The 13,047-nt window shown below is 43.0% G+C and overlaps 1 protein-coding gene and 1 pseudogene across 1 annotated transcript; one reads left to right on the top strand and one right to left on the bottom strand.

Moving 5' to 3' along the window:
- Positions 1 to 488: 488 nt before the first annotated feature.
- Positions 489 to 9,550, bottom strand: LOC116541856 (protein FAM240B). The gene is made up of 2 exons (XM_032266348.1): positions 9,408 to 9,550; positions 489 to 1,071 (listed from the first exon to the last, which is right to left on the bottom strand). Exons 1-2 carry the CDS (start codon positions 9,548 to 9,550, stop codon positions 978 to 980), a joined length of 237 nt encoding a protein of 78 aa, XP_032122239.1. The 3' UTR covers positions 489 to 977.
- Positions 9,551 to 11,956: 2,406 nt separating this feature from the next.
- LOC116541838 lies at positions 11,957 to 12,629 on the top strand (annotated as a pseudogene).
- Positions 12,630 to 13,047: the final 418 nt, after the last annotated feature.

Genomic DNA, 13,047 nt, shown 5'->3' with positions numbered 1-13,047 from the left:
CATGGCATCTGCAAGGGCTGGGATCCTGTTCAGCACCATGTCAAACTATGCCCCCACTGCACCCTCTGTGTCCTTCTGGCCCTCTGTGCTTCTCGGTCCCCTAGTCTTTCTCCCTTTGCTGCAGCCTTGCAGGGAGGAAGCTGGGCAGTGGTGGCCCCATCACTACTGCCCCCATAGAAGGCCACCTGCCCTATGATCGTGTTTGAGGCCTGAGAGGAGGCTAATGTGAGGGTGACTTTAAACTCTAGAATGTGTCTGGACACCTGCTGTGCCACCTGAGAGCTAACCCGACAGGTGTGAAGGGAGTTCACACAGGGGACTGACCTCGAGGGCGCTGCAACCAAGTTTATCGCCATGCGTTCGTTGCATGCTTCTAATTAAACCCGTTTACGAAGAAAAAGCAACACATTTACAGGAAGACATAAATTAATTGAGTTCCTTTTCAAGCCACATTGTTAAATTCTTTTTATAATAATAGCTTTATTTCTGCAAGAAGTTACATTTCTGTGTTCATAAAAAGCAGGGAAAGAAAGACAAGATTTTATGACTCCTTTTCCAGGAGACCCGGGGAAGCCAAATTTTCAGCAAGGTCATTGCCCTCAGTAAGCTTAGAGAAAACACTCCAAATGTCTCAAGACCTGAAACATTTTGAAATGAGGAGGAAATGTGGAAACACATTATGTCACATGGGCCTGTGAGTCCTGGGGAGTGCTAATTCCAAGAGCTTTTTATATTAAATAGCCTGAGCGTCCTAGCCTGCTTGCGGTCATTCCGTCCTCTGTGCGGAGGGGATTGAGCAGGATAATAACTCCCATTAGCACTGGGGGAGGTTTCACATGTAAATCCCCTAGCAAATGGAAGCACAAATGGAGAGCGTCCTGTTTAGTAAGTCAGCATAACTTGGGTGTTAGTTTTTTTCCCCTAGAAAATTGCCCATGGTTGCTTGCTATCTTTGAAGTCAGTGAGGTGGGCAACGCTCAGTCCGTGCTGTTGGCCGGCTTTTCCTTCTCATCAGGGTTGTCCAGCATCTTCAGCCTCCTCTCCAGCCTCTGCCTCCATTCTTCTCTGAGCCTGCGGAGGGGAAACCGTGCACATGCTCAGTGCATTTGTCTCCACCTATGCTGGTCCACTGAACCATGGCTTTTTCTTCTCAAGGATATTTTAAAAGAAAGCTGGTGTGTGTTACTCTCCTCCCTGTGTTCATGTGTTCTCATTCTTCAACTCCCACTTATGAGTGAGAACACGCAGTGCTTGTGGTTTTCTGTTCCTGTGTTAAGGGGAGGACAAATACCTAATGCATGCCGGGCTTAAAACCTAGATGACGGGTTGATAAATGTAGCAAACCACCATGGCACACGTATACCTACGTAACAAACCTGCACGGTCTGTACATGTATCCCAGGACTTAAAGTAAAATAATAATTTTAAAATTCCAAGGCTTTTTACAAATGAACAAAGAAAAAAATGAATAGTCACAAGGGCAATGTCTATGAATAGACGGCTCTATCCCAAACGCAATCCTTCCCAAATTGATAGGTGGATTCCACGTAATGCCAATCAGAATCCCAGAAAGACTTTTCTATAGCTATCAACAAGCCGGCTCCAACTTCTGTATGGAAAGGCAAAAGTAGATTAGCCTTAAGAAGTCTGAAGAAAGCTGTTGAAGACTCACACTACCTGAGTTGAGGCTTAATATAATTAAGTTACCATCATCAGGGCAGTGAATAAACAAATAGATTAATAGCACAGAATAGAACAGAAAGTTCAGAAATAAATACACAGTAACATGGCCAGTCGATTTTCGGCAAGAGGTTAAGGCGACTCAGTAGAGGAAGGATAGGTTTTTCAACAAATGGTGCCGGAGCATTATGTATCTATATTCAAACAATAGACCTGGAATCTGCTCTGGTCTGAACATTTGTGTTTCCCCTCAGATTCATATAGTGAAATCCTAACTTCCAAGGGGATGGTGTTAAACTCTGCTAGATTATGGGCCCGGGAAAGAATAGGAAGATTCTGGACTCATGCTCTGAGGTTCTGGGGGTTAGATAATATGTGTGTACTTCAGGAAAATCAGAATATACAGAAAAGAATTAAAACAATTGAATTCACCTTCATCTTTCATTCTTATAAATAACCCTACAAGAAGTATAATACTTAATACTTTTTCTGTATCCCAGTCTATTTTCCTGAGTGGCTCCCAGAGGTGAAATAATACCACTTAGAAGGTATAAATATTTTGAAGGCTCTAGGCACCTATTACTAGATTGGCTTCAGGAAAACTTCTTACTTACAATCTGCTTAATTATGGGCCCCGGAAAGAATGGAAAGAATCTGGCGCGCGGGCCTGTTGCTGGGTGGTGCTGTTGCATAAACACATGAGCAAGCGGGGACTGAAAGTTGAAATACTGTCAGAGAATGAGGCACATGGGGCAGTAGTGTCAAGACATTGGTTGTAGTCCTCATTCTACCTCAATTTTAAATAGAAATGAACGACATCAAAGTATAGTTTGTCTGTTTGTTGAGCACGGGGCTGCTGCTCTTCCACGAGTGGGCAGCTTCCTCACATGTGGGGAACTCTGCTCCGTTCCACTGGTCAAAGTATGTTGTACTTACAAAGGGATGATTTATTGAGCTTATATGACCTTCTACTTTGATTTCTACAGATTAGCAATTTTCATAATTATATTTCTGCATCATGGTTGTTAAGTATTCATCCTATATTTTAATTTGTAATCCACCTCTCCAACCTGGAGAATACCCAATTTCACAAGCTTTTTTGGTTACACATCTCTGAAAGCCTGTGTAACTAAATCTGCCTTCAAGTACATGACTTTTGTCACCTAGGATCTTTTGAAGCTCACTAATAAGGGCTGCTGCCTGGTGTTTCATTGAACTTCATGCACTTCTTAACCTAATGAGGATTCATTCATTAACAAAAGGGACTGTAACTTTTACTGGGTGTGGTGACAAAGCTGACTGGTGGCTGCAGCTTCTTTCCATTTGTATTTGCCTCAGATCAATGCCAAGGCCACACTTCCTGCAGGCTGCTCTCAGACAGCCACTGGGCATGGCCGTGGTATTAGCGCAGTGCCTCCCCAGCGAGCTGCAGAACTTCTTTAGCAGGTGGCTTTGGCTCACTGACTCCTCGTTACTCTGCCCAAAACTGACTAGGGCTGCCCTGCTGTCTTCCCAGTCCTAATTCCTTCTTCTGCTCCTTCATGGAGGTCAGACCCGTAGCACAGTCTGATGACCTGCCTTCTTTGGCTTCATGGTGTGCTGAAGCTGCCTCATAACAGTTCAAGAGAACCGAGGATTACTTTTCAGGAATTTTTTTAAGCTAATTATTAAATACAGACAGTATTAAAAGTAAATTATATAAAGTTCTAATTAAATTGTATTAAAACAAGGACACTGACTACGTAAAATTCATTACTTCCTAATGATTTTACAACAATCTATGCTCGTCAGGTTACTTAGGTCGATTTCACCTGTATGGGGAAAGTACTACATGACGAGGGGTTACTGCCAAACACCTCTTCTGAGCTTGGCTTCATTTCAGACATCTCACTGGTAGCTTGAAACAGACTGTGGTGGGAATATTCACACCACGGAAGCTGCAAACAGTTTAAATCATGCACGACTTCAGGTACCATTTTGTTCATTGTCTGAACTAAGGTTTGGCCCTAATGCCAAATCTGGCCAGCCACCCATTTTGTAAATAAGGTTTTATTGAAATATAGCCCTGCCCACTTGTTGACATATTTTACTTACATATGGCTATAGCTGTTTTCACACTACAATGACACAGTTCAAGAGCTGCAACACAGATCATATCACCTAAAAAGCCAAAAATATTTACTGTCTGGTTCCTTTCAGAAAATGTTCCTGACCCTTGGTCTAGACTTAGGAAAATGATGGACGAAATCTTAACATGGATTAAATTTAGAAGTGTGCCGTGTCTGTAGCTAATATATTATAAATAGCAAAAAAAAGTTGAGGAAATATTCTTCCAGTACTAGAAAGCAATGGACTTCTTCGCTGAACTAGATAGTAATCAAGCACTTATTTGTTGCATAACTTTTTTCAAATTATGGTTGAATTTCAACCATCAGTTGGCCCCGATACAAGAGGTTGGCAAAAAATGAATAAAAACACTTTTCATTATTATTCTCTGTGAGAACCAGGTGACTATATGGGATTTATAATAAAGAATATTGTGTGTTCTCTTATTGTTTATAAATTGTGTGCTACACAGCTTTCGTATCAGTCAGATTTATAAACATATGCATGTATATACACACATACATTTTTCCTCCAGAGAGCCAGTGGTTAAACATTCATCAACACACAGCTTCCTTCCAATTTTTCATTCACAGGTGCTTCCTCTAATAAATCTTATGCACATCTAATCTCTTGCCCTCTGCTTCTTAGAGGACCTGAATTAACACATTTGGTGTGATGCATTCATTCTAGGAAAAAAAAAGTTAGGAATCTGGGGTTCATAACATATTCATTTACTTTTTATAGCAGTTACATGCTATTGCTAAATGGTAACGAATTCAGGTCTCTATCTACCCAAATGTCTTTTAAATCTTGTCTTATGAATATTTAGACACTTTGCTGCTCCTTTTTGGTCAATATCTTTCATTACTGTGTTGCTTCTGTTTATTTTGGGGTTCTCAGTAAACTGGTGAATATAGATTTATATATGGGGCTTTCCTTTTGCAGCAGGGAAGGTCCATAAGAGGAGGAGAATGCTTAAAACTTGGCTTACAAATTCAGCTACATCAAAAGAGCCATAAGACTGGCATTAAAGCTCAGAGAGAACATTTTTACCTTCAGTCTAAAAATATTGACCTCACTTTTCAAATGGAGACCAAGTCATGTTTACTGTTTCTTGTTCTAGAGTCTTCTGATTTGTGAAGGAGTTGTCAATTTCTAGGAGCACAGACTCTCCTTGATAAGTCTGGGGCTTACCTAGAAAACAGGATGATATTTGTGAGATTCTTAAGTCATGAGCATAATGTTATTCCTGGAGTGCGTGAGGACAACTGGATCCATAATTATATTTTTCCTATCATATGCTAGGCACTAAACATATGTGTCAGTTTCATCCTCCAAGAAGCAGATTTGTGGGAAACACCTATGAAAAATAAAGAAGGGAGGAAACTGAAGCAGTCAGGAAGAGCCTTATAGACTTCAGCACTGGTCTGACATCTGTGAAGGGACGGGGAAGTAACGATTAAGTAGGAAGAACCCACCCCACAGCACAGTTCTGAGGAAGCTTGGGCTGCGCTGGTGGGGAGTCCCTGAGCAAATGCTGCCTTCGGAGAAGCCTTGTCATGCAGGAATTGCCTAGAACTAGCACCTCTGCCACCCTCAGTTTTGGCTAGGGGCAGCCTGGGGAGGTATGGTTTTGGCTCACCCACAATGGTAGGTGCAGAAAGGGAGCTGCTGGCATGACCAGTCAGCTGTTTCCAAAGCAAATGATCCTGGAGGGCCTCTGAGTGGGGCACTTCTGTGGCTACCACGCTATGTGAAGAAGAGCAACAGCATACTCCCTGTCCTCAAGGAATTGAGAGTTGGCCGAATTCTTGATCTCCCATTTCAGATCTCAGAACTCCGATCTTGATCTCTGTGCTTTTGCTTTAGTATGAAAAGTGACATGATGATTTTGCTGCGCCTACGCCATTCTCGTGGATAGGAAGCATGCCTTGACAATTGTTTCCTCATAGTGGGGAGAGGCGGGCCTGCGTCTGGTTTCCTTGTGGTTTGTAGCTTGCTGACTGGGTCTCTGGTCAAGGGTCAGAGCTCAGTCCATCCACACAGGCTGGCAAACTTTGGCATACTGATTTGACCAACTCAATTTACCAGCTGCTTCCTTCCTATCCTTTTAGTTTGAATGAAAAATCTAACTAAAATTTTTCTCTCTTCTGCTTATTCTTTGTAGAGTAACTCTTGTCTTATAAAAAGTTTGAAATAGTGATTTCATCTGGCTGGGAGATTCTGAGTCAAATATCTGATTGCCTGAAGCTGAAAACATGCTAGTTGATATAATTGATAAGCAGGCTTCAGAGCAGAGGGAGGTGAGTGGTCTTGGGTTGAGGCTTGATGTACCCCCAGATTTAACGTCTACTTGACACTGTTGAGATCTGCTAAATTATGAAGAGGTATTTTGAAGACCACACTTCTTGCATGAAAACATTAGCTGTTCACTGTTCAGTTTCTTAGTTATAGCTACCGGTTGGGCACTTAGGTGTCCATAAGATTTATGACATAAACTGAGATACTTTTGAAAATAACAGGGACTGCAGTCAATGATGATACCAAACTTCCCCGGGCAAACCAGGAGGTGTGCTCACGGAGGATGCCCACGCCGCCCTCGACTCTTCTCGAATTACCTCAATCAGTTGCTTGCAAATACTTTCCATCTTCTGTGGGGGACTAACCCATCCATGTTCTGTTGCTTTTCTCTATCCAGACTCAGAGAAAGTAAAGACGTTTCCATTTCTGGGGCCACCCACTTTGCCTTGTGATCTCACCCCCAGGCCTCTGACAGATATAGAACACCAGTTCCAAGGAAAAATGGTTCTCCCCATCCCTGGATTCCTTCCCAGAGTCACTGTACCCACAGGTGTGTGTGTAACACCCTTCACCCGGCTCTGGCACAGCATCTTGTCAGGTTAGCCCAGCAGAGGGAGAGGAGCATGAGACATTATTGGATTTGTTCTCCTGTCAACAACGGGATTTGGAGGTTTTTTGTGTCTACTACTCACTCAGACACTTAGAACATTTCTTGATTGTACAGTGGATTGGAATTTTTTATATAAATGGAGGGTAGAATAAAAAAAGGTGTGTGTGCCTGCATGCGTACATTGGAGGGTGGGCATTTGCCTATAGTGGAGTTGGGGGAGGCAGGGACCATAGGGCTGAAATAGGGACTCAGGTGTCTATGATATTCACTGGTCTGCAAGTATATGCTGGGAGAGTATTATTTCATTAGGACAGTGTTTCAAACTATTTGCTCAGATCAGCGGGGATTTAAGCAAATGTTCTGACATTTTGGTTTTCATTTAAAAATTCTAGGTTTTTTGCAAAACCTGGTTCATGTAGGATAGGTATGTGTTTGCATTTTTTTCAGCAAAAATAAAAGTAAAACGACTAGGTTTTAATTCATTGTTTACCAAATTAAAAAGGCTTTTGAGAATTTTAATTCACAATTGCTAAGCACGCTGGCTCTGGTGGGTGGCCTTGAGGCTGCAGGAGAGACCACAGGGAGCTGCGTCGCTTCCCCAGCTCCGGGTGGGATCCCGTTTCTGAGTCCTGCGGCCACTGTGATCGCGTCTTTAAACACTTAGCTGGGGGAGACTAGCGGAATGTTTCATGATGAGCGCAAAGATTTATTCTTTCAGTCATAGAAGGTAGAGAAATCTGCTCCAAACTTTAGGAGAGGGGTTCATTTCTGGGGCACATGGGAGCCTGGAGAATTAATGCAGTTTGTTCTATGGACCATTTGCAATTGATTGCCATTTTTATAACTTATATTATTTTTTACTTACAAAATGGCACAGGACCAAATTTTTGGAAAAGATATGAGATCTAATCCTTTTCTTTTACATACTCTCTCTCTATATAGTATGTAACCATATACATATACTATATATATGTATATATGTGTATATGTATGTTTTACTGTCTTGACAAAAATGAGATCATATTGCAAGTTTTTGCTTTCTGGAAGGGAAGATACAGCACAGGGCTGATGATGGGATCTGGCTTCCAGTGGCCTAGTGGGCCAGGACTGGGGGAAGGAAGATGGTGGGGACCACACAACAGGCTCCCTTCACTTCCCTGAGAATCTCCAGGATTGGATGCTCTAACATGAGACTCTTCTAGCATGTAGGAAAGCCTAGTTTTGCGTATTAGGCCACCAGGTGTGTGGCTGGAATGTTGGCAGAGCTCTTCTCTGGGTTTGGAAGGCGGCTCCTCACTGGGGCTTAAGGAAGGGTTTTGTTTTAGAAATTAACTTTGAGTTTTATACATGTGAATTACTCATGTTTGCAGCCCAGCATGCACTAGGCAGACACAGAAACATGGAATCACGGTGCTCTGCTGTGGAGAACACATGACTGCCATTCCACCTGTGGTGGACATCCTAGCAGACAGACATGCTGGCTAGCCTCTTCCCATGTTAGGGACAGAGAACCAGGACAGGCCCAGAAGAATTGAGCTGGTCCACATGACACGTCTTCCCACATAAGCAAACCTTCATCTCTCAGCAGACTCCTAGGACTAAGAATCCTTCTCTCGAGAATCTTGATATTATCCCAGATGAGGGATCTTTTTATTAAACTAGTTTTTCGTACATATACATATCTGTCGACTTAACCCTAAAATTTAGTATAACCACATGCACTGGAGATTGCAACAGAGAAGAAATGGCGAAGGGATTGTTTTAATTCATCAAGACATAAATAATATATTCTCATTTTTTTGTATTAAAAAGTCTTGTCCAAGTCTACAAGTCATTGATTCTCAATCAGGGTTGACTTCGCCCTCCAGGTAGCCTTGGTTGTCACAATGTGTGTGGCGATCTCACAGATAGCTCAGCTTTGAGGCCAAGGATGCTAATAAACATCTTAGCACAGAACAGCCCTCTACAACAAAGAATTATTTGGCCCTAAATGTCGATAGTGCTGAGCTGGAAAATCCCTGGTATACCTGCAAGACTGAATGAGTGGATGTATTGGTGATGTTTTCCATGTTTTATGATATTTTGACATCTTACAGTTTGCTGGCTGGGAAGAGACTGTCCCTGCTAGGACTAGCCCTGTCTTAGAGACAGCAAAAGGCTTGGCCGATCTCCAGACCAACCAGTCTCAAGTCTGTAGCCCTAGCCACCTCCGTGTCTAACTCTCACACCCTGAATCACTATTTCCCCTGCCCTTGATTATCCTGGGGCCATACCAGGCAACTGGAAACCACTCCTACAGCCCAAAGCCTACCAGAATGATCCAAACTAACCAATCCTGAATTATACACTCTGCCCTGCCTTGCCTTTTTCATAGAAATCCCAATAAAGACTCTGGCTGAGAGGTTCTCGCTAGCTCTTCTCTCACCTGACCAAAACCAGGAGCTTCCCCTGTGGCCCTGTGGGACATGTGTGACCGCCTCTCTGGGACCTGTGAGTACAGTGAGCTTCTTCCTTCCAAGCCTTGCCCCCAGGTCCTCATGAGAGCTCGCAATTCCTCCTGTCGTTGTACAGCCTTTACGCCTTCATGTCCAGCATATGTACATTCCTACAACGGTGGACACCACAGAGAATTCACTACCTCCGTCTTCATATCTGGCATCTTTCTAGGAAATCCACTTTAAAAGTAATAATAGAGAAAAAATTCACATACTTTTTCAGGGCGCTTCTTTCCTGACGATCTTCCTCCAGTTCTCGGTAAAAAGTCTGTTTGCTAATTTCTTTTTCCCAGAAGCTTTTGAGCTCATGACAAGTGTCGCAGCAGAAGACTTCTCGACGGATGTATTGATTGTTCATCCCCTGAAATATACAAGTAAAGCAAATCCCAGTCCTTCAAATAAAGCCTCTCTAGGTTTGGTGTGATAGAAAGATGAGCTTACACGTAGACACTGCTATTTCTATTTACACTTTTTTTTTTTTTGGTGACTGTAAACACATCACACATCTGTACTCTAAGTCTATTTCCTCAACTGCAAATGGGAATAATAATCGTTATGCCAGAAAACATTGTGAAAATTTTGAATTAGACAAAACCATAATCTGGTAACTCTTCCAGATTATCTGAGTCTAAAGCTTGCCCTTTTCACTGTCTTTGAGACATTTGACAATTTTGTAAATTATAGAACAATGACAGTAATGAAAATGATTCATGAACATAGAAATCCAAATAAATTTTGTCCACTAAAATGCAATTATTCTACCCATCAATATCAATTTTTCATCTATGTGTTTTTAAAATTTCTTTCGAATCAGTTGTAATACATTACTAGTTTTTTCCTTATTTATAAGTTAAATAAAATATTTGATGCATGTTCATTTTATATTTGTATGTGATTCATTATATTAGCTTTCTTAAAAAACGATCCTTTAAGAGTGACCTCACAGTTGTGCGTGTGTGTGCGTGTGGAAGGCGTGCATCGTCAACAAAAGTGCTAAGCCTCATGCATCACAGATAGCCAGCACCCAGTCAACAGCGTGCTCTTTCCATCCTTCCTCACAGAACAGCAACAGCCTCTGCCATCTATCAAGCACCCAGTGTGCGCCAGGCATGCTTTACACACTGTCCCATCTGATGCTCACTGCAGCTCTGTCTCCACTCACTGTTCAGATGAGGAAACTAGAGTGAGAATCTACCCATGGCCATCACTGAAAATACAAGCGCTGGCATTTGAACTTAGGTGTGCCCATCTTCAAAGCAGTTGCTCTTTGCTCTGCAGATCCTCTTTGCTCGCCAGACGTGTCCACTGCGTTTGGAAACAGGTACACCTGGAGCAAGCTCGTTCAGCATATGTGTATACATCCTATGAAGGGACACCTACTTAACCCAAAGATGTTTGCTTTTTACCCGAACGTGGTCGACTTTCCAGATCTTACAGTGCCATCAGGCAGGTGGACACGGATGCCTGCACAGCAGAGCCCTTCCTGCCGGCTGGTAGCTCTTGCTCAGAGAAGTGCTTCAGCCCAGACTAGAGACTGGAAAGGGACCTGGTCCCTTACGTCCCAGCTACGAAGTCCCTATGATCCCACGCAAGCTGGGTTTTCCTGGGGCACCCAAAGGATTGGGGGTGACAGAGGAGTTTAGAAAAAGCTTCGGAGAATAACATTTATTATTTATATTTATGATATAAAGTAATTTATATTTTATTTATATGTATAATAATAGAATATGATGCCTTTATCAGAGAGGCAGCAAGAGCTTCCTGCATGAAGGGAACAACATGTGTAAGTGTCCTGAGGTAAGAAGAAGCTTGAAACTTAAAACAGCTTTGGGTATTCGATTAAGATTTTAAGAATCCGCTTCCGGCATTCTTCCTCCTGGACCCATTTTCCCATCACCTGCTTATTTCTACAGTCAGAGCTGCCCTGGAAAAAACTGTGCTGAGCACGTGGTGGGTGGTGGTGGCAAGGCAGGTCAGGGTGGGGACGATGGAAGATGCCGGGAGAGAAGAGGGGGAGAACGTTTTCCTCCGTGCCTGCCAGGCGCTCTGGGGCAGGGGGGCGGTTCTCTCTGGTCACACACCGCTACATGAGGGCCATTGTTTTCTTATTTAAAACATTTTTATTTTTTATTAAACATTTAAAAATAATTTTTAAATATATTTTAAATTGACAAATAAAAGCTGTATACAACATGAAGTTCTGAAATATGTACACATTGTGGAATGGCCAAATCGAGCTAATTCACATCTCATTTTGCATATAAAGGGGCTGATTTTCAGAGGCATTGACAGGCCCTGTCGAGGTTCCACAGCTTGAGAGTGGTGTGGCTGTCAGGGCCTGGAGCCTGCACTCTTCCTACCGCTCCCGGCCACTCCTTGGTAAGAAGTTTGCCTTAGGTGCCCTTTTTCACTTGAGGTGCTCGGTGACCTTACCCTTTCCTGTGACTGACAGACGCTGAGGTGTTTGTTACTTAGAGGGGTACAGCTTCGTGAACAGAAGCTCAGTCTTATTTTGTTTTCAATGCATTGACGCATTTAATAGGTGTTCAGTTATTCAAGTTAAATGAAATGACCCCCTTCCAAATTATCTTTTTCATACGAAGAGCTGGCCCCTTTGGAGTATCTCAGACATGGAGGATCTGACAGTGGATTGCTTTTGTGCTTTCTGGATAAGGGAAACACAGTCTTTCTGCAGTCTGCCAAGCTGGAGCTGTGCCGTACAGCCTCCGGAATTTCTCTCTCAACCCTGGGGCCATCCTCCAGCCTGACCTGTGCACACATTTCTGTCTTTCAAGGGCATATTTCTTATTTTTTTTCTTTCCCGGGCTAATAATTCGGTGCACAGAATTCTAATAAATTTCTAGCCACTGGACATTGAAAAAGAAGCCACTAACAAAATATATCTGATTTTACATTTTCATTCATAGAACTAGGGTTCTAATGCATGCCCTCCTACAGCAATTAGGTTTCCTGTGGGTTTTGTTCAGGTTCCAGGGAAATTTAAGGCATCTCATTTTCTTGATTTACAAATTCAAGATAAGAAGATAGTGCTGGCTGCCCTGGCTCTCCCGGCCCGCCGCCACCGCCATGGGCTGCCTCGGGAACAGTAAGACCGAGGACCAGCGCAAGGAGGAGAAGGCGCAGCGCGAGACCAGCAAGAAGATCGCGAAGCCGCTGCAGGACAGAAAGGTCTACCGGGCCACGCACCTCCTGCTGCTGCTGGGAGCTGGAGAATCTGGTAAAACCACCATTGTCAAGCAGATGAGGATCCTGCATGTTAATGGGTTTAATGGAGAGGGCGGCGAGGAGGACCCGCAGGCTGCAAGGAGCAACAGCGATGGAATATATTATCCCTAGATGATGGCTACAGTTTCTCATCTTCCCAGCTATGTCCTATCACAATCTGCATGCTAGAATTGCTCGGTCTTAGGAACTTCTAATAAGAATACTTCCGTTGTCGGGGTGGGGGGGCGGGGAGGGGAAAGCGGGGAGGGGCCCCTACTACCTGACCTTGAACAGTGATTGAAAAAACAAAAAATGGACTGAAATCCTAAATTGGCAGAAATGTAGTATGACGACTATCAAAAAGGCATCTCTGTAAGAAATGACTGACAATCTACTGCACCAACAGTTGGCATTTGAGCAATGTATGACAAGTCCTTCCTCAGTGAGCAAGCTGCTGTGTACTAGATGTTGCGCTAAACCCTTGAACCCTGCTAATACCTTGCCTGCACATCTCTCTGTGGCTGTTCCGCAAGTAAATATAAGTATTAACATTCGTGATAAATAAAAATTCTCTGCATGTTTCAGCAAAAAAAAAAAAAAAAAAAGAACATAGGGCTTGCTTTTAATTGG

Source organism: Sapajus apella, unplaced genomic scaffold (assembly GCF_009761245.1).
Source record: "Sapajus apella isolate SASKATOON/1434 unplaced genomic scaffold, GSC_monkey_1.0 scaffold157, whole genome shotgun sequence".
NCBI lineage: Eukaryota > Metazoa > Chordata > Mammalia > Primates > Cebidae > Sapajus > Sapajus apella.
This window is presented reverse-complemented; position numbering and strand designations above follow the sequence as displayed.

Excerpts from the sequence above, each read along its gene's own strand:
- LOC116541856 (XM_032266348.1), bottom strand. The coding sequence starts at position 9,550 with ATGAACAATCAATACATCCGTCGAGAAGTCTTCTGCTGCGACACTTGT. Across the intron at positions 1,072-9,407 it reads GAAAGAAGCGCCCTGAAAAA|GCTCAGAGAAGAATGGAGGC; the intron begins GTATGTGAATTT and ends TCCCCTCCGCAG.